At 29.4% G+C, this 22,735-nt stretch overlaps 1 protein-coding gene across 1 annotated transcript; it reads left to right on the forward strand.

The window, feature by feature from the left end:
• The first annotated feature begins 1,359 nt into the window (after positions 1–1,359).
• LOC111297093 (alpha carbonic anhydrase 4-like) lies at positions 1,360–8,311 on the forward strand. The gene is made up of 7 exons (XM_089741609.1): positions 1,360–1,744; positions 5,381–5,586; positions 5,928–6,034; positions 6,239–6,341; positions 6,506–6,664; positions 6,767–6,820; positions 7,935–8,311. Exons 1-7 carry the CDS (start codon positions 1,621–1,623, stop codon positions 8,022–8,024), a joined length of 843 nt encoding a protein of 280 aa, XP_089597735.1. The 5' UTR covers positions 1,360–1,620; the 3' UTR covers positions 8,025–8,311.
• Positions 8,312–22,735: the final 14,424 nt, after the last annotated feature.

Here is a 22,735-nt window from a genome sequence, read left to right on the forward strand (position 1 = left end):
TCGAAACTTAAGTTTCGAACTCGAGTAATTTCGGGATCCAGACATACACTCATCCGACGTCTTAGATCAGTCTTCCTATCACGGTTCACATTCTTGTGACGTATTGTCCGCTTTGATCCCCTATAGTTTCACGATTTTATCCTACAAAAGGTGCCTCACAAGGTTGAGGTGGTGTGAATCCTTTTATATCATAGTAACCCTCATATTATGGTCAATGTGAGATTCAGGACTCTTTCTTAGATCCATGACATTTTCTTGCATCCAATCTCGTGACGCCCTCGTCATGAAGGCTGACCACCCTGTCTATCTCAATTGAGGTGCTTGGCGTGGATCGAACGGTTTAGGACTGGCTCTGATATTACTTGTCACAGGTCGAGACTTAAGCTTTGAACTTGCACAGCTTCGGGATCCGGGCATCCACTCATCTAACGTTCCGGATTAGCCTTCCTATCACGGTTCACACCTTTGTGAGGTATTGTCCACTTTGACTCATTGACCTTACGATTTTATCTTACAAAAAGTACCTCACAAGGTTGATGTGGTGTGAACCTTTTTATACCTCAATGACCCTCCTATTATGTTTGATGTGAGATTCAAGACTCTTCTTTAAATCCATGATATTCTTCTGCACTCAACCTCGTGATATCCAAAATAAATTTGTCAATTATATTACATTTGTCCAAAATAAAATTTCCAACATTTCTTCCACCCACTATATATGTGGAATTGAAGAACTAAAATTGCCATTTTTATGGAAAATTGGATAATATAGAAAAATAGGAAGGGAAAAGAGAGGCTTACGAAATTCTAAAAACCCTAAAAATGAAAACTGGTTAAAAAAATAATAGAAACTAGAAAAACAAAATTTGTGGTTTGTCTAGATAATAAGATCCATTTTCTGATAAAATTATCCATTCATTAATTAATCCTAGTCCACATAAAGTTTTGACAAGTAATGAAGTTTTCATGGCGAAATTTGATAATTTAATTCGACTTTAAGTCATTGCCAAATTATTACTTTTATTTATTGCTAAATTATTACTATTTTTTGGATTACAATTGAAGTTAGAATTGAGAAGTTGATTCTAGTATCACTTCATTAACCATACAGTGGTGCCAAACTATTGCTTTAATAAGTTAGACCAACTTAATTATCGACTTTAATTACATCTTTATATAAATTATCATTATTACTTACCTAATAAAATAAATACACTAAGATGAAATTATTTACCTAATAAAATAAAAATTACATCAATAAATTCCACTTGATTAGATTCTTAGGAGATTGTTGCCCCACCCAAATTATAGTTAATTAGTTTACAAAGTTTAGTAGAAAATAATAATGGATTAAAAATAATGATTCTCTACTTACAATTTTCTTTTGTTAGTCTCCAACTCAATTTGTTCTCATTATTGTTATTATTAATGTAAAAGAAGATGTATTTAAGGCTTCAAGTCAAAAAGCATTGTTTGTAACCAAAAGAAGATTATTTGGACTAATACAAAGGGGATCAGGCCGAACACTCGTCCGTACATACACTTGCAGCTGCACCTGCCCTTTTATTAATACTGCTAGCTGATTGCTAAGCCGATGGAATTGAGGCAGCAATTTGATGGATGAGAGTAGAGACAGATGAAAGAAACCAAGCCATGAAGTGCAGCAATAGAAACTTCTTTGCCTTTGGGTTTTTCCTTTTTTCTTCTCTCATTCTCTCCTCTTGCTCTCAATCTCAGTCTGTGGGTATATACATATTCTTTCTTTTATTTCTTATGTTTTAAATAACATTATTATGCTGCAACATCATCATTTTTATCATATTTTTAACTGACTTGGAAGCATGTTGTTTGTTGTTTTTCTTTCCTTTCCTTGTCATCTTGTCTTTCATTTTTTTTTTTACTTTCATACTTTTTTTGAAAGGTTAATTTGTTCTTTGATTAATTACTACATGCATGAGAGAAATTGATTCTCTTTTAATTTTTTTTTTTTGTTATGGGAATAAGGGAAGTCTTCGGCATTTGAAAGACAAAATAACTAATTAATATTATATATAGCCTGTACTAATGACATATATTTGGAGATTATGCTATAGACGTAGTAAAATTTAAAATTTTCATCTCTCAAAAACAAAAATCACGCATTGATATCATTGAATACAAGCATACATGGCAATCAGCAAAGCAGAAAATTGTTTACTTTATCTTGTTTTTTTTTTTTTTTTATTCAGCAAACACACATCCTCCAAGAACACCAATTAAATTAGGTTGCAGCAAAACATTAGCTGTACATGTGTCTGGTCTCTAAAGATAGCCCATACAAACAAGAAATAAAATAACCTTCAAGGATGCGAAGAAGCTAGTCAAATACTTTGCTAGATGTATATTCAATTGCCTCTAAATTTTTAGGTTTTTTCAACACATGAAATCAAATGAATTTCTATTTAAAATAAAGCTATTAATATATAATTTTTGTGATACATATAAAAGTTCATTAAACAAATACAATAATAGGAGGTTGTTGGAATTTGAAAGTTCCTAAGTTTAACTTTAAATATTATATATTAACTTAAAAAGTTCATTAAAATTCTAAAAATTTTAAAAATTTTAAAAATTTTAAAAATTTCTAAAAAAATTAAGGAAACTTAAAAATGTTCAAAAAATCTCAAAATTAAAAAAAAATCCAAAATTTTTCAAAAATTAAAAAATTGAAGATTTTAATAAAAATAAATTTTTCTTAAAATTAAAAAAAAATCACAAAAACTTAAAAATATTTAAAATAAAAAAATATATTTTTTTTTTTGAAAAATATAACATTTTAAAAAAACTGCAAAATTTTTTTTAAAAATTCTCAAAATTTTTCATTTTTTTTGAATCTTACAATTTTAATTTTTTTTTTGTAATTTTCCCAAAAAATGTTTGAATTTTTGGATTGTTGTTAAATTTTTAAGTTTTTTTTTAATTTTTTATTTCAAGAATTTTTTTAAAAGTTTTTAGAATTTAGAATTATTTAATTTTTTGGAAAATGTAAACAATTTTTAAATTTTTTTAAAAAATTTTCATATTTTTTAAAAATGCTAATGGTCTAGATTTTTTATATGTGGACAGTCTTAAAAAATGTTATGTTTTCTCTAATAAATATATTTATTTTATTTGATACATTTTTAATTTAAACAATAATTCTAAAAACTAAATTGATTACATTTTTTTTATTATTTACCATAAATCACTCTCATTAATTTCATATGAAAGGTATTAACACTTTGATTGCCATTATTAATAAATAAAATAATTTTATGTCTTTTTTTTTTCAATTATAAATATTCAATTCTTTAATTATATTTATTAAAAAAATAATTTTCAGTTTTTTTTTAAACATAACCTATTGGCTCATCCTTTTAAGCTATACATATGTATATATATATATATATATATATATATTTAATACATTGATTTTAAAATGATTAATAAATGATCAATCAACTAAAATTAATTTTAGTATATCAAATCAAATTAATTTTATTATCATTATTATACTAATTTCAAAATCTTTCTTTTCATTTCTCCCAAGCACATTGAATATATTTTAATTGTCAAGTATAAATTACCCTCAATTTAAATATTATTACTTTTGATTTGGTTCTTAATTTATTTTAGTCAATTAGTCATTAAAAATAAATAAGATTCTTTCTTTATGTATTAATAAGAATAATTGAATGTGTTTTATAATAATGGAAATAAGATATTTGAAATTAAATTTATTTTATTATTAAATTCTAAATTTTAAATTTGAAAAGCTTAATTAATTTTGAATATATGTAAATTTTGTAGATTATCTATATGTTAGAAATATAGACCATCCATATCAAATTATTTCCTTTTTATTAGAGGTTTTAATTTTTATATATTTATATAGGATATATAAGATTTCTCTTCTGATCTTATATGAAGTGTATGAAGTAAATAAAAATAGAATAAAAAGTTTAAGCACTATTACCATTATATCTCAAATTGAGATCATTATTTAAATTATTTTTTAGATGCAAGAATCATCAAAATTTAAAGTTATTAAAATAAATACTTTTTTGGCATATAAAAGTTTAGGTAAAGGGAGGCTATCACATTTTAGGTCAAATCATGTTGCACAATCTAGAGACTACTTAATTAATGGAATATTTTCAATCAAATATTTCTTTTTGTTACACAATCTAAAGACTATTTAAATGTGTTAATTCTAACTTTGTTTGTGAAATTAAAAAATTTAACTACATTGTATTAAATAATTTCTCATTAATTAAACCCTACCTTTGTAACATTCAATCAAATTCTTTTTCATTTTTAATTCTTATTAGATGTAAAATCTTTAATCATATATTTATCTTTAATTTTTAGAAGCATACTAAATTATTTTCATAGTATAAGTTTAGTGCTTAAAATTTTCAATAATTTAAGCTTAGCACAATTTATTAATACTAAAATTTTCACTTTATCAATATCACCTTAACTTAAGAAAACTCATTCAGGTTTCTTTTTTGTTTTTTCGTGCATATGAAGATATTTAAGCAGACGGGGTTCAATTATTAAAACTTAACTTTGTTAAGAAGTGCAGGCAAATTTTTTTTAGTACATAAAAAATCGTAATTTGAGAATAGAGAATGCAAGTGTTGAAATTCGAATTTTAAATTTGTTATTATCTTTTAAAAATAATTATATGAATAAATTAAATTGAATTTTAAATTTAACATGTATTATACCTTTTCAATTCACCATATGATATAGAATTGCAGATTTTGAAATTCGAATTCAAATTTATTATTATTTTTTTAAATAATTATATGAATCAATTGAATAAAATTTTAAATTTAACTTGTATTATACTCTCTCAATTCACCATATGATGTAGAATACTAGAATGTTGAAAACTTTTTTTTTTTTGCATAAAAAACATATATTTTTTTAAAAATTTCTTTATATATATATTTTTTGTTATTCAAAATATTTAATATATTTGATATTTGATTTTTTTTGGGGTTTGGACAAATTGAGATGGAAGGAGGATTTGAATTTTATCCTTGATTACATGATGTTTTCATTGAATTATATATATATATATATATATATATTTCATTTCTCTTACAGTTTAATTTGTTGACAATAACTAAATAGGCCTTGATCATTCAAAGATTTTAAAAATTTTGGACTTTGAAAATTTGGAGATTTTATGAAGCTGAAATATATATATTTTTATTTTTTGTTCCAAGTTTAAGATAAGCTACAAAAATAGCAGCTTTTAGCAACATATATTAGGATTTTATATATTTAGAATCCATGAAATCATCAGAATTATTGAATATCTCTTGCTTCGGGGTTTGGGGTGGGACAGAGCATGAATTTAATTACGACGAAGGAACAGGCAGGGGGCCGTCGCGTTGGGGCTCACTCAAACCAGAATGGAGAAATTGCAGCGTTGGACAAGAGCAATCTCCTATCAATATTGGAACAGTCCATGTTCGTTCTCAATTGGGAGATTTGCAAAGGAACTACGCATCCGCTCCTGCTGTTTTGAGGAATAGGACGGAAGATGTTGCGGTAATATTTTATATATATATATATATATATATATATATTAGTAAGTATTTTGATAATTGACCAAATAAATTATTTTACAATGACAATAAAATTTTTGAACTTTACAAACAAAATTATAAGATGTCACATATTTTTTAAGATATATCAAAAAATAAATGTGTTAATTTTTCAATTTCGCTTATAAAATCAAATAACTCAATTGACAATGTATCAAATTATTTATTTTATTGTATTTAATTAAGCACATGCTGAAATTATAAGTTGTAAGATAAATAAACCGATTCAAAGTTTGGACAACATCAAACTGACCCCCTAGTAATTGATTGTTTGTTATTACTCAGGTAATATGGTTAGGGAATGCTGGAAGCATTACCATAAATGGGATTGTGTATAGAGTGGTTAACTGTCATTGGCATTCACCCTCAGAGCACACTTTCAATGGAACCAGGTATACATATCTTCAATTATTCTGATCTCATAAATATATATATATATATATAATTTTTTCTAAATTTCAATTGCTTGCTATTCTTGTTATTTTCTAATTGCCTTTGCCGTTGAAAAAATCAATTGATTTATACTGAAATCACTTTCTTTCCTTTTCTATTTTGTCAAAGTCCAAAGCAACATTTTTCATATATTTTGTTTACAGGTTGCCCTTGGAGCTTCACATAGTTCATCGTAGCGCTCAAAATCGGATTGCGGTTGTTGCAATTCTTTACCGATATGGCCTACCTGATCCCTTCCTTCTTAGGGTATGGCAACATTTTGTTCCTGGGTTATTCAGTGTTATTCTTTACGGTATAGAATTTCTTGTGTTAATCGATAATCTCAATATTATATAGTTTTATTGGGTTTGATTTTTCTTATTATTGTTTTAATTAATTTTTTTTATGCCCTTGCTATGTTTTGAAAGCAGCTGTTTGGGTCCATAATAACTCTTGGACTCGGAGAGAGACAACTAGGGCGTGTTAACCCAGTAAGCATTGGAATTCCTGGCAGAAGGTATTATCGATACATGGGTTCACTTACAACTCCTTCATGCTCAGAGGGCGTGGTTTGGACAGTCTTCCAACAGGTCTTTTTCTCAACAATTTGCATCCTATTTGCTTATTTTTGCCCACCGTTCACTCATTGGATTCTCACTAACGTATTCTTATGATCATAATTATAATTAAAGAACAAGATGGCCTCCTGGCTTCAAGTTGCAGCAATAAGGAATGCCCTTCCTCCAGTAAGTCTTTCTAAATCCTAAATTACTTAGCAACCCATCATGAATTCGAAATTTTCTCATATGAAAATGACATTATGTGTATTAGCAATTTCTTTCTTACATAGAAGCTGTAGTATGAGGATCGAAAAGAGATTACAAAAGTTAAAATTTAAAATTTAAATATATTAGATGTTATTTTTTAAAAATAATTATATGAATCAATTAAATTTTTTGAATTTTTATAATAGCAATACTTATAATTATAATGTAATAACCATTAATAACGTGCGTCTAGTAGAAAAATCAACAAATAAATCAACATAAAGTTTGTATAAAATTCAGAATATTAGGAGATTTAGGTTGTGTTCGGTGAAGTGAAAAAGAGAAAGATGGATGGAAGATGGTGAAAAGCTGGATAGAAAATTAATTTTAGGGGTGTTTAGTAGGAAAAAAATGAGAAGAAAGAAAATTGAAAAAATTATTATTTTTGACATTTATTAACAAAAACAAATCAGTAAAAATTTAAAAAAAAAAAAGAAAAAAGGAGGGAAAAAAAGAGAGATGTAATGTGTTGCATATTTTCAAAATTATCCATCATATTTAAAATTTTCTTTTTCATCTTAATTTATAAAAAGTTATAATGATAATATGGTATAATTTTAATTTGTTTCCTTTTATTTTTTAACTCTATCAAGCAATGAATAAAACAAAAATATATTTTTTTTCAACTCTTTTATCTTTCCAACCAAGCACACACCACACCAACAAAGAAAAATGTTTTACATCTTTTCATTTTTATTTTCTTTTAATGTTTCATTTCTCCACTTTTTTTGTGCACAATACCAAGCAAAGCTTCAAATCTGGTTAAGTTTCCGATGTCTTATGTCTTTTCCTTAAGACATTTTTAGAATTTTGGAGTAATCCAAGAAGCAATGAACAGTGTACAATCAATTTTGTTTGGGAAAATCACTTAGAGAATACATGAAAGCATATCCAAGAAGCAATCTAATTGCCTTGGAAACTTAAGCAAATGCCGCACATATCGTACACATGTTTACAAGAAATTAAAATGTTTTCCTTGAATTGAAATTTGAATCTGCCTTGTCTATTTCTTCTCTTTTTTTTTTTCTCCCAGCAATACAGGAACAATTCAAGGCCAGCTCAACCACTTAATAGAAGAACCATCTTGCTCTACGACCCAGCAAGGACGGGTATTTTCACGTGAAAATTGATGATTGATGAACCATGTAAATGTCAACTCTCTATGGATAAGGGCTGTGTCTCTCCTTGAAACAAATTGACGAACCTACTATTTGATGTCCCATAAATATATTAGGCCATATATCTAAAGCTGTTATATACGTGACAGATGTTTTCAAAGATCATAATAAAATTAATTCTCTCCTTTTTTGCCATATGCTTCATTCTTAGCTTAAAACAAACTGCCCTTGATCTCTATAATTTTGTCAACCTCCTTATGATAAATATTTATATAATAATGTATTAATCTTACATTCCGAACAATTGATTCAATGATAATTATAATATTTTTCATATGAAAAAATTGGGTTTGAATGTTCATTTTTCAAAATTAGCCATCGAGGGAAAAATAATAAAAGGATATTTGATTCGTGGCTTCTAACTAGATTTCAAAAGAAAAAGTTATATTGAAAGAGAACGAGTGATTTCTATGATTTGTTAACCTTAGTAAATATAAGATTTTTGTATTTGGTTAGAAGAATTTTAAATTAGCTAATAATATATTTTAATATATTATTTTTTGATAACACGTGAATAACATATAATAGACATGAAAATATAAAAATAACTTATTTACTTAATATTTTATAAGATTTTTTATTATAAACTATTTATATATTTAGTTAAATATTTTAAATATTTTTTAATTAATTTATTTAAAAAATAAAATGATTATAGTTCTTTTTAATAAACATCTTTCCATATACTAAAAAATTTGTAAAAATATAAAAACAAATTCACTATACACTTTTGATAAAGTTATATGGTAGAACATGTAATTGTTGAAAATTATTAAAAAAAATGATAAAAGCATGTTATAATATAGAATATAAGTATTTTATTTTTTGCAACTAAGGCAATGAGGAAAAGTGTGAATCAACAACAAGATAGTTTCTTGAACAAAGGATAGCAAATGATTTTGAGTTTTATGTTTTTAAAATAGGTGGGATTCATTAGCATTGATGTTAGATTATGGTTTATCATACATATAAGTCTCTAAACCTATCGTTAGATATAATAAGAGAAATCATCACAAATCTTTTTTCAATATAAGTATGATTGGCTACCTAAGTGAATCTATTCCTTTAAGAAAGTCTTAAGCTTGATTAAGGGTTTCTAAAAAAATAAGTTTTTATTTATATTTCAAAACTAAGTCTAGGAGTTTGATTAGGTATGAAAAAAGTTATAACACACTCACACACTTGTTTAAAAGACGGTACCACTTAATTTTAAATTATTCTAAAAATCTTTAGTTTTAATGGTTTTCTATTAAAGTTTAATGTTTAAATATTGAAAATAATTTTTAAGATTTCTCTATTAATCTAGCAGAATTCTTAAAAATATTTTCTCACCTCAAAAGTATTCAAAAATTCTATTTGTTTTCTTGAAGAGATTTTGTTGTCAAAAAAATTAATCATTTGTATATTTTTGTTTAATTTTACTTTATTGAAAACATAACTAAAACTTCCCCCAATTTGAACCAAATTTAGAAATATTTTTTCACTTAGAAATTTTTTAAAAAAATCATTTGTTTGCAATTATTAAAAAATTTATCCTCGAAATTTATTCTTTATTTTTGTAAGCTTTTTTAATTTTTTTTATTGTATTGAAAATATATCTAAATTCTTCACCGTTTGAATCAAATTTAGAATACACGATTTTAAAGAATCTTCTTATTTATTTCTTAATTTTTTGATTGAAAATAAAATTGCCAATTATTTTTTATTTAAATTCTTCTACCATTTGAGTTAAATTTTAGAAAATATTTTTACTTGAAAATCACCCATTTATGATTTTATTGGGATTTTATTCTTGGATAATTGCTATATATTTTCAAACAAACTTATAAGTTATATTTTAGTATTTGATTTGAAAATGAATAAAATTACTCTTATTAAAATTTCATCTAAATTATTCCACCATTCGAGACTAAATTTAAAGAAATTCTTTACCAAATTTTTAGAGAATAGACCATTTGCAATTTTTAAAAATCTCATCATTCAATAATTACTATCATTCCCTAAATTTTTTAAAGTTTATTATTATTATTATTATTATTATTATTTACTTTGAAAAAAAATACTAGCTATTGTTGAAATTTTATCTAAATTTTCATCCATTTGGATCTAATTTAGAAAAATCTCACCTAAAAATTTCCTAAAAAATTATTTATTTGTAATTTTTAAGAATTTCATCTTCAAATAATTATAATTTATTTTCAAAATTTTATTAAAGCTTTTTTAACCTTTATTTATTTATTTTTAATTTAGAATTACCTCTCATAATAATAATTTTCCTAAAAATGTAATCATACAAAATATATTAAATAAATAAAAAATATAAAAACAAGAGATAAATAAAATAAACAAATACAATGAAAAAAGAAAAAAAAAAGGGAAAAACTTGCGGAATAGGTCAAGTTGAAAACAGGTCAATGTGTGGATCTTGCAAAATTTTTAAAGGCAAAACAACATCGTTTGGCAATGGTATAAATAGTCCAAACAAAACCTTTTCTTCAATTTTTGCTTTATCATTTCTCTCTCTTCCTCAGTTTTCTTTATCTTCTCTCTAAAATTTCAACACCGATGATGGCAAGTCTAATCATGATCTGAAAATTAATGCCAAAAAATTTAAATGGTCATTGAAAAATTCAAATTGTTGGAAAAGTCATTGAAAATTGCAAAATTTGCCAGAATCTTCGTCAAAAAATTCAAGTTTATAAAAAAACTCAAACTTTTTTTTAGAATCTTCAAAAATTTTCAAAAACGTTAGAAACACTAATTTGGACCTTTTAAGCTTATTGAATCCTCCAATAACACTAATTTCTCACAAATAAAAAATTCCAAAACACTAAATTTCTCCAAACGTCATTGTCAAAATGAAAAATTTTTATTACTCTTTTGCTTGATTGTTTTCTACTTATTGCTTGTTTTGTTGAATACTTAACTTATTTATAAAGGAAAATCGATAAGGATTTCAACTCATCTAAAATCACAAATTTAAAAATTGAATTATCACTGTCATAACATATAGATCTGTAAATCTATAGCTAGATTTAATAAATAAATGGAGTCATCACCAATCTTTTTTGCTAGGTGTGATTGGTCACCTAAAGAATCTATCCTCTTAAAGAGCGTTTAAGCTTGATGAAGGGTTCTTAAAAGAATAGGTTTGGGTCTACTAACCAGGATAGGGTTCGAGAATTCAGTTACATGTGGAGAAGGTTATAGCACCCCCACATGCCCATCCAAAGAATGGTACCATACTATTTTAAATTCATCCTAAAGTCTTGGTTCTAATGGTTTCAAATTTTTTAATGTTTAAATATTGAAAATAATTCTTAAGATTCTTCCATAAATCTGGTTGAATTCTTAGAAATATTTTTTCACCTCAAGAGTATTCAAGAATCCCATTTGATATCTTGAAGAGGCTCTGTCATCAGAAAAATGTTTAATTATTATTATTTTATCAAAAATATATCTAATTATTCTACCATTTGGGCCAAATTAAAAATATTTTCTTTTTTTGAATTTCTAAAATTTCCACCATTTAGGCCTATTTAGAAATTATTATTATTATTATTATTATTATTATTATTTTTTTGGAAAGAAATAATATGACAATTATTTTTATTGAAATTTCATCTAAATTATTCCACCATTTGGGCCAAATTTAAAGAAAATTTCTCACCTAGAGACTTATTAGGAATTTACCATTTGAAATTCCTAAGAATCTCATCCTTGGATAATTATCACATATTTTCAACCAAATTTTATTTTGAAAAGAATACAATTATTTGTATTGAAATTTCATCTAAATTATTTCACTATTTGGGCCAAATTTAGAGAAAATTTCTTACATAGAGATTTCTTAGGAATTTACCATTTGAAAATTTTAAGAATCTCATCTTTGGGTAATTTGTATTTAATTCCAAAATTTTTTTATATTTTTATTTATTTATTTTGTTGAAAAATAAATATTAATTATTGTTATTGAAACTTTATCTAAATTATTCCACCATTTAGGATAAATTTAGATAAAATTTCTCACCTAAGAATTTAATAGAAATTTATCATTTGAAATTTCTATAAATTCTATAATTGGATAATTAATATTTATTCCCAAAATATTTATTTTTCTACCTTTTTTATTTTTAATATATATAAATAATCATAAAAACTAAAAATAAATAAATAAATAAATAAAAAATATCAAAAAAATAGAAACGGCTCGGCAGGAGTGGCTTGGATCAGCTCAACTCAAGAGACAAACAGTGGCTTAGAAACACAGCTCAGAAAAGCAGCTCGGCTCGGCTTAGCTTGACTATAGGGTCTGGTTGGGACGCGGGTCACTTGATCGAGTAGCGATGCGGTCGGGTTACTAGATGAAAACGCACAGATCCTAACTAAAACACCCAAAATGATGTCATTTTTTATCAGTATAAAAGGCTCCAATTTTTGTTTTTTCCCAGATTGCTTCCTTCCCTCTCTCTTTCCTATCATTTTTTCCTCTCTTTTTCTCTTTACCCGTCTAGAATCCAATTGAATATTCACCGAAAACTAGAAAAAAGCCATCGAAAAATATGAACCTCACCGAAAAACCCATCAAAATTTGGAATTTCCAAAAAAAAATTCACCAAAAATTCTAAAAAAATTCCTAAAATTTCTAAATTGCTTCTACTCTTTGAAACACTTTTTTTGGCTTATGTTTACTTCTGTTTTGTGTGTTTTTTCTATGTGATTGGTGGGTCTATTTATAGGGTTCTAAACTACAGACTCCAAAGCCAAATAGAAATCCCAATTTCCTTGGGACTTTAGTCCTATTCAATCTCTTCCAATCCGCCTCAAACTCCTTAGCCTAAATTTACATCAATTCATCCATCATTTTTTTTCGTTTTTTCATTTTTATTTATTCTATTTTTTTAATTAATAAAAAAAATAGACCCCGGACAGATTGGGTGTCTACAGCTACCCCTCTTTATGTATTTTTTTTGAAACAGGAATTGTGTAAAGACATAGACAACCCAATCATCTCAACACACTTTGTTTTTTCTTTCTTTTTATTTTTTTAAAAAGTAAACAAAGCTCCTCTAAACAAAGACTCAACGACTTTGAAAGAATAAAATGCTCTTCTAAATAGAGGTAACAAAACTTTGAAAAAATAAATTGCTTTTCTAAATAGAGGCAACAAAACTTTGAAAAAGTAAATTGCTCCTCTAAATAAAGGCAACAGAACTTTGGAAAAATAAATTGCTCCTCTAAACAGAGGCAACAGAACTTTGAAAAAATAAATTGAAAAAAATAAATTGCTCCTCTAAACAGAGGGAATAGAACTTTGGAAAAGTAAATTGCTCCTCTAAATAGAGGCAACAGAACTTTGGAAAAAGAAATTGCTCCTCTACAATCATGTCCAGAGGAGTCATAAATCATGTTTGATGGAAACTCAAAGATTCACAATTTGAGTTTGCAATTTAAAGGTTCAGATTCGCAAGAACCTTTTAGCTTTGCCAAAATTTACTGAAATTTGATTCTTAAAATATCAATTTTGCCAAAATCCAAATTTGCAAGGTCTTAAGATTCGCATTTTCAAATTGTAAGACTTGCATCCAATAAATTTCACAGTTGCTTATCTCAAAGATTTCCATTTGAAACTTGAAGATTTTCATCTGAAAACTCCAAAATTCTTATTTGAGGATTTCTTAAAAAAATTCTCATTGAAGAACTCAAAGATTTTTCTTTGACAATTTACAATTTCACCTTTAAAGCCTTCATCCAAAGATTCAAAATTTCCTTCTTAGATGACTTCCAAACTCAAAATTTAGCATGTAATGAATGTCATGATCAATGATGCAATTGCTTTCTTAATGAATGTCTATGTTATGAAATTTTAACTAATTGTGGTACTCAAATTTCTTAAGCTCTTTTCTTAGGGCTTGAACCCTTCACTCTTTAGGTACTAAGACCAAATCAATGTAATTCTCAATAATCTCTCTCATTAAATTTTCATATTCTCTTTTTCAAGAAATCTCTTTCCAAATTCAATGTCCTTGTCAAGAGCTGAACATTTTAAAATTGCCTTTATCATTCTCAACCTTTCTAATGTAATGTAAAAAAAATCTTTCATGCTATTATTCATTTATCAATCATTATTTTAATCTCAAAAAGTAAGAATGCATTCATACATTTCCTCTATTGTAAGGTATTGAAGAGAAATGAGTAAGAATGGCTAGGAAATAATCAATAAAAGAGACACATGAAGAATAAAATGAAATGTCTTTTATTAGCAAACTTGGCCAGTTGGAAAAGAAAGAATTACAAAATGGGTATGGGGTCAAAGCCCAAAAATAAACAATCAGACAATCATGATAACATATCTTGAAATCTTTTTTTAAAAAATCAACCACCTAATGCAGTCAATAATTTAGAGCTCCTCAGATCATGCTAACCATTTGCTAATGGACTTTTAAATTCAATGATGTATTCTCCTTATCTAAGTTGCCTTTTCAGGTTTTCAACTTAGATAAACCCTCTTTTGACTCAAACTGCCCTTTTGGGATTTTCGCCTTGAGTTCTCTTTTTTTTTTTCATTTTTTTAGTTTTTTCTCAAGCATAGTACTTCTTCACAGCCTTAAAATTTGTAGGATGAGGTAAATTATTTCCATCCATCTCAGCTGATATCAATGCTTCACTAGAGAAAGCTCGTTTCATGACATATGGCCATTCTCAATTCGGAGTCCATTTCCCTCTATTGTTGTGCTAACTTGAGAGAATTCTTTTCAAGACTAGCTCCTCTTCTCAGAAACAATGAGGTCATAATTTTTTATTGTGAGCCATCATCATTCTTCTTTGATATAAATGACCATGGCACAATGCTGTCAATCTCTTTTTCTTGATAAGATTTAACTGTTCATAATACTCTTTAATCTATTTAGCCTTTTCCAATTTAACTTATTTTAGAACCCTTAAAGATGGGATCTCTACTTTCATTGGCAGTACAACTTCTATCCCATAAATAAAAAAAATAGAGTTACCCTAGTAGAAGTACGCACTGATGTTCGATATGCATGCATATCAAATGGCAACTTCTCATGCCAGGCTTTACAGGTCTCGGTCATTTTTTCAAGAATTCTTTTTATATTCTTGTTTGCTGCCTCAACTGTCTCATTCATTTTTGATCGATATAGTGCTGAATTATGGTGCTTGATCTTGTATTAAACGTATACTTCTTGTATCATCTTGTTATTCAAATTTTTGGTATTATCTAAAATAATTCTCTCTAGAAGTCCATATCTGTAAATGATTTCTCTCTTTATGAACTTACAGACCACAGATCATGTCACATTTCCAAATGATGCTGCTTCCACCCATTTCGTGAAGTAATCTGTCATCACAAAAATGAACTTATGCCTATTAAAAGCTTTTGGGGTGATAGGACCAATGACATCCATGCCCCACATAAAAAATGGCTAGGGTGGTGCCAAAACATGTAAAGTAGATGGTAGAGCATGAATCTTATCAGCATAAATTTGACACTTACGACATTTTTATGCATAATCAATGCAATTGCTCTTCATTGTCAACCAATAATACCCTGTTCTCATGATCTGTCATGCCATCATATGTCTATTAGCATGTGCCCCACATATTCCATCATGCACTTCTTTGATAATTTTCTTTGTCTCATCCTTATCTACACATCTCAACAATACTTGGTTATGGTTTCTTTTGTAGAGAACATCTCCATCCAGGAAAAAACTCATGGCTAGTCTTTGAATAACCCTTTTATCATTCTCAGTTGCTTGGGTAGGGTATTGTTGATTCTTAATATACTGTAAGATATTATAATACTAAGGCTTCCTATCCTCTTTCTCTTTTACATTAGAGTAGTGAGTCGGTATATCCTTGACATCTAACTTGATGGGCTGAATGTCATCGCTATCATTAATTTAAACCATTGTTGTTAAAGTAGCCAAGGCATCAGGAATCAAATTCTCCTCCTGAGGTAAATGATTAAATTGAATATCTTCAAACTGCTTGATCAACTTAAGGATATACTTGCAATATAGAATGAGTTTCGAATCTCTTGTCTCATATTCTCCTTTCAATTGATATATAACTAAAGTTGAGTCTCTAAACACTTTTAATGCTTTAATTTTTCTATATATAGTAGCTTGCAAACCCATGACACATGCCTCATATTCAGCGATATTGTTTGTGCAATTAAAATTCAACCTAGCTGTTATAGGATAGTATTGTTCTTTTGGAGAAATCAAGATTGCTTTAATTTTATGTCCCAAGGCATTAGTAGCTCCATCAAAATACATTTTCCAATGGTTCTCTTCATGCCCTTCCTTTTTTAATTGGGAAATAGTCATCAAATCTTCATTAGGAAATTTTAATCTTATCGGTTCATAATTCTCAGCAGCACGATCTGCGAGAAACTTAGTTATGGCACTCCTTTTTATTGCTTTCTGGCACACATATATAATATCATATTTCTGAGAGCATTACTTGTCATCTAGCTATTTTTTCAAACAGAAAAGATTTTTCAAAGATGTATTTAATTGGATCCAGTTTTGCTATAAGCCAGGTGGTATGATAGAGCATGTATTGTCTGAGTCTTTTGGCAGTCGAAACTAATGCGCAGTACATTTTCTCCAAAGAGGAATACTTGGATTCATATTCTGTGAATTTTTTACTCAAATAGTAAATAGCTCTCTTCTTTTGCTAGACTCATCTTGCTACCCCAGCACACATCCCATTGAATTCTCACATACCGTTAAATATAAAATTAAAGGTCTCCCTAGAATAGGTGGTACAAATACTAAAAGATTTGACAAGTATTGCTTAATCTTATCAAAAGTCATTTGGCATTCCTCATTCCATTCTCCAGGGTTACTCTTTCGTAAGAGCTTAAATATGGAATCACACTTATAGGTAAGTTGAGATATGAACCGAGAAATGTAGTTCAATCTTCTCAGAAAACCTCAAACTTTTTTTAGTGTGCTTGGAGGTGATAAATTTTGAATGGCTCGTATTTTATCTAGATTGACCTCAATTTTTCTTTCACTAACCACAAAGCCTAGCAACTTCTTTGACCTTGCTTCGAAGGTGCACTTGGCTGGGTTCAACTTGAGTTGGAATTTTCTCAACCTCTCAAATAGCTTTATGAGGTTGGCAACATGGTTTTCGCCTTCTCAAGATTTTACAATCATATCATCAATGTATATCTCAATCTCTTTATGCATTATGTCATGAAAGAGCATCACCATTGCTCTTTGATACGTTACCCCAGCATTATTTAGACCAAAGGGCATGACTTTATAGCAAAACGTTCCCCACATGGTCACGAAAGTGGTTTTTTCCATGTCATCTTCAGCCATATTTATTTAGTTATATCCTAAGAACCCATCCATGAAAGAGAACATTGAATGCTTGGCTGTATTATCTACCAGCGTGTCAATATGAAGTAAAAAAAAGTTATCTTTTAGGTTAGCCTTATTCAGATCATGATAATCTACACATATCTGTACCTTTCCATCCTTCTTATAAACTGGTACAATATTGGCTACCCATTCTGGATACTTAGCCATCTGTAAGAATCTTGCATCAAATTGCTTTATCACTTCTTCTTTGATCTTTAGCAACATTTCAGGTTTCATTTACCTCAATTTTTATTGGATTGGTATTAGTCTGGCTTCAAAGGCAGTCTATGCTCTACTATTTTTGTACTAAGCCCAGGTATATCCTAATAAGACCAAGCAAACACATCTATGAATTCTCGAAGTAGATTTTCTAACTATTGTCTATCTATTGACGGGAGTGACATGCCAAGTTTAACCTCTTTCTTATTCTCCTCATCTCTTAAATTCACTAATTCAATTGTTTCCTAATGAGGCTCAATTAGTTTACTTTTTTGCTCAATCAACCTTATTAGGTTTGGAGGGATAGCATATTCTTTAGAGTCATCTTCATTATTAAGTGCATCAGTGTTAATTGATTTTTTAAAATTAACCCCTTGATCGTTATCATGATTATTTTTCTGTTCATTTAAGGACCTGAAATTGAATGAAATGGGATATGTTGGCAAAATGTATGGGAAAAATGGAAAAAAAGTATTAGAAGAAATGAATGAAAATGTATCCATCCTAATTTTATTAAAATAATAACAGATAAATGGCCCAAACAAGAAATACCACCCCAAGGCTTTGGCATAAGCTATTGGGATGTTTAATTACATTGAATCAGTATCAAGGATAGTAAGCATCTCAATAATGCTCTAATTGTTTAGCTCATAATCTGTTGGACAATGATGAACCCATGTTTCTGGCTTGTACCCACTTTCATCTTCAATCGCATGGATGGACAACTCAGTAAATGTCTTTTTCATGCTTTGTTCTAAATCTTCCTTTACATCTGAGTACATGAATCCTCTAGGCCTAAAAGTCTCATATAAGTGTGGGATGATCATTGTTGTCTTGTTGGCTTGTTGTCCCTTAATTTTTCAGTCTTCAGTTTCATAACCAAGACTCAATCTCTCCCTATTATCCATCATTATCGGAGGCTCTTTTATCCCTTGTAAATTTTTACCCAAGCCTACTTCAAGATACCAGCCTTTATTAATGACCTAACACATTACTATCTTCAAATATAGTTGGCTTTTAGGTCCCTCACCCACAAAGTTGACAACTCAAAAGATAAGTAAAAATATTCCATCACTTCTTCAACAGTTTCTACATATGGAGCATTTAAGAGTTGAGTTAGCAGCATGTCTTTTTCCCCAAACACTACTACTAACTGACCCTTCACATTAACTTGATCCTTTAGTGTATGGTAGAAGGAACAGCACCTTCCATGTGAATCCATGGCCTTCCCAACAAGCAACTGTAAGATGGGAAGATATTTATTACTTGGAATCTTACATTGAAAGTGTAAGGCCCAATTTACAAGGGCATCTCTATATCTCTCAGAACTTTTTACCTTGTCCCGTCAAATGCTCGGACAATCATTTGATTATCTTTCATATGTGAGTAATCAACAGGTGGCTTTGCCAAAGTTGACATGGGCATGACATTGATGGCAAATCTGTTGTCGATGAGGACCTTAACTATAATATGGCTTTTACAATTAACATTGATATGCAAAGCATTAGTGCTTCCCCTTCCTTCTGGGAAAATCTCTTCATCACTAAAGGATATGTAATTTGGCATGACTAGATTTCTAGCTGCGTGATTCACATACTCAATAGACACATTATGTGCCACATATGCCTAATTCAACACTTTCAGCAAGACATTCCGGTGTGGTTTTGAATTCAATAATAATGATAACAATGAGATTTGTGCCAACATCTTATTTAATTGCTCCACCACTGAGTATTCACTGTATTTTATCAGTTTTAGGAATTCATAAGCCTTTTTCTCTGACACTGGCTTTGGATAATCTTTTTCAGGTACATTTTTGGGTTATTCCTTTCTCCACCTTCCTTGGCTTTTTCTTTTCTAGCCCTCTTCAGCATCTCTGGAGTATAGCATTTTCCACTTCGGGTGATGTCCCTCATACTAGTTATTTGATAGTATCAGGTTTAGAGACATTCTTTTCCTGCCCCTGGATTATTGTGTCATACTCGTATTTTCATGGTACAACCCTATTGCTCTTATAAGGGAATGGAACAGGGACTTTTAAGGTTACTGACCTAGGCATGAACTTGTCTATGGTTGACTTTGGCTTATCCCCACAGTAAATTGTTAACGGCCATGGAAATAATTTCGATGGTTGGTCGATCATAAACACTTCAGCATCCTTTGAACTTTCACTTTTCTCATAGAATTTAATTTGATAAAAATCCATGAGCTTTTGCACCTTTTGGCAAAACTGTTCACAGGTCTCAATAGAATGGCTAGATGCCCCACTATGGTACTTGCAATTGTTATTTGACACATACTCTTCATGGTAACTATGCGAACTCACTGGTTGTATCATATCAGTTTTCCATAAAGCATCAAATAGCTGACTGAAAGGGGTCTTGATTTTTGCTAATTTTTTTTTAAATGATGCCCTTGTTCCTTACTTAGAGCATTCACATTGTGATTGGGCAAAGGATTACCATTAACATTTGATGTAACTACCACTCTTATATTAAAATTGATCATTCTATCATTGATCGATCTCTGTACTTTATGTTTCAAGGTAGTGCAATTCTTGATGAAATGATCAGTAACACCATAATGGTAGTCACAATGGGCTATAGGATCATACGATTTGAGGTATAGTGGCTTGGGTGGTTCTACTTGGTTGGGAGCAATTAGATGATTATTGTAAAGCTCTTGATACAATTCCATGTATGTCATAGGAATTGAATCAAATACAAGCTTTTCGCGAGTAGTTTGTTGCTCTCGTAAACCACTTGTAGGACTAGCTGGATGGATTTGAGGTCTTAGGGAAGGTTGAGCCTTAGGGCCATATGTGACAATCTGAGATCTAAAAGAGGATCGATAGGTTTAGGGGTAGAGTGGCTGCGGATTTAGCTAGTACTAGTAAACATTATTCACAGTGGAATAATTTTGAAAGTAGCCCTATGGTGTCTAGGGCTGATAACCCCTAAACCATTATCTATCATAACCCATAGCCTGAGCTTCAGTCTCCTTCTTTTTTGAGGCTCTTTTGGTAGATGTATCTCCTTCCTTTAACTTGCCATTCTTGATAGCTCTCAATAATTTCACCAAAGATCACCATGTCAATGAAATTCTTTGTTGCATTTCCTATCATCTTTTCATAATAGAAAGATTTCAGAGTGCTAACAAATAGCACTGTAGTTTCTTTTTTAGTGAGATGAGGTTGCATTTAAGAGGCTACATCCTTCCACCTCTAGGCATATTCTTTAAAGGACTCGTTTACCTTTTTTTTCATATTCTGTAAAAACAAGCGATCAAAAGCCAAATCTATGATATGTCGGTATTGACTGATAAAGTTATAGGCCATATCACTCTAGGAATGGATGCGAGTTTTATCCAACTGGACATACCACCTAGCAACGGAGCTTGTAAGGTTGTCCTGGAACACATGCATTAGCAGCTTTTCATTATGAGCATAGGTTGCCATCTTCTGACAATACATGATAATGTGAGTCTTCGGATACTTTGTACCATCATATTTTTTGAACTTCAATACTTTGAACTTTGGAGGAATAACCATATCTGGGACCAAACAAAGTCCAGCAACATCAACAGAACCATAAAAACCAATTCCCTCCATAGCCCGTAACCTTTGTTCTAACATATTAATCTTTGAGTTTTTCTGAGATTCCACTTTTGCCTTTTCCTTCTCTTTTTCTTACAGTTATCCAAATAAGGAACTTGAATCGATTCTACTACCTTTTTAGTGAAAACAGGATTCACATCATTGTGGTAATGCCCTGGATTAGAAGTTGATGGCATCTGGGATATGTAGGATATGTGAATTGTTGTGGTGAAACCTCTTGTGTAGATTAGGCTTGAGGTGGACTAAAACCAGATGGATATAAAGGGTCAGTCACTTCTTATGATGAACGGCCCTGTTGGCTTATGTTCTCTTCTATCCTCTCTCCTTTGCTTAACTTATTGAGAGCATCCAAAATCTTACTCAACTCATTTTCAAGCTTTTCTTGTGCCTTTTCTATATTTTCAAGTCGATGAGAGTTATCTTACTCCATTTGTCTAGCTCTGGCTCTTGTGTTATATTGATGGGTGGGGTTTTTGTTCGGTAGAGCTATCCTTGAACCTTGAGTACCACAATTATATTATTATTAGAAAATATGTGCACTATGTTTAGATATGCAAATGTATGCATGAAATGTACTAATATTTACCACATCACCATTATTGATAAAAGAAATCTTTACCTAAAACTTTATTTATTTAATAAAATTTTAAAATTACATCCTATTAAAGTCAAAGCAACATCATCCTTTACTTCTAATGTCTCTTTATGAACTTCCTAGCTTGCTGGAAATGATTTTGTGCTTTATTCAGGAAATCAAGCAATTGTCGCCCATGAGCCTTACTGGTTGCACCACAGCCTTCAAATCTTTCACTTTTTTTCCATTTTTGATGTTTATATGTAGAAATGCATAGCTGATCGAACAAATACCTTAGATGCCTTTGTTTTTCTGTGCACATGTCTTTTCACAACTCACTTTGTTTAGCTTGTCTTTTGCATTCAGTAAATAGTACTTCTACTTATGCTGTGTATCGATCTACTATCTCTTATAGCATCTGACTATGTGTGTGTGCCCTAGCAGTGGCCTTTTTTTCTTTCTCCACCCTTGCTTTTAATAATTCATTTTCCTTTAAAAGTCGAGCAAGCTCGAGTGTGACTGATGAATGTGTCATGTCTAGATCATTGAATAAAGCTCTCCACTAATCTTTCTACTCTATAAAGCTTTGGATTTTCAGCTCTTGAAGCCTTGAACTTTTTTCCATTTCTAACTTCAGTTGTTTATTTTCTTGTTTCAGCTCGTCTTTCTCAATTTGAAGCTTTTTTTTAGCCTTTTTTATTTTGAGCAGAGGATCTTGAAAAATATGCTTTGAGGAGTGACCTATTTGTTCACTAGGAAGCACAGTGTCCTTACCCTCTTCTTGCATGCCACACACTATATTATGGGGTGATGTCATAAGTAAGCTTTCCTTGATTAACCCTG

Source organism: Durio zibethinus, chromosome 12 (assembly GCF_047325235.1).
Source record: "Durio zibethinus cultivar Kanyao isolate XHJ-2024 chromosome 12, ASM4732523v1, whole genome shotgun sequence".
Lineage (NCBI taxonomy): Eukaryota > Viridiplantae > Streptophyta > Magnoliopsida > Malvales > Malvaceae > Durio > Durio zibethinus.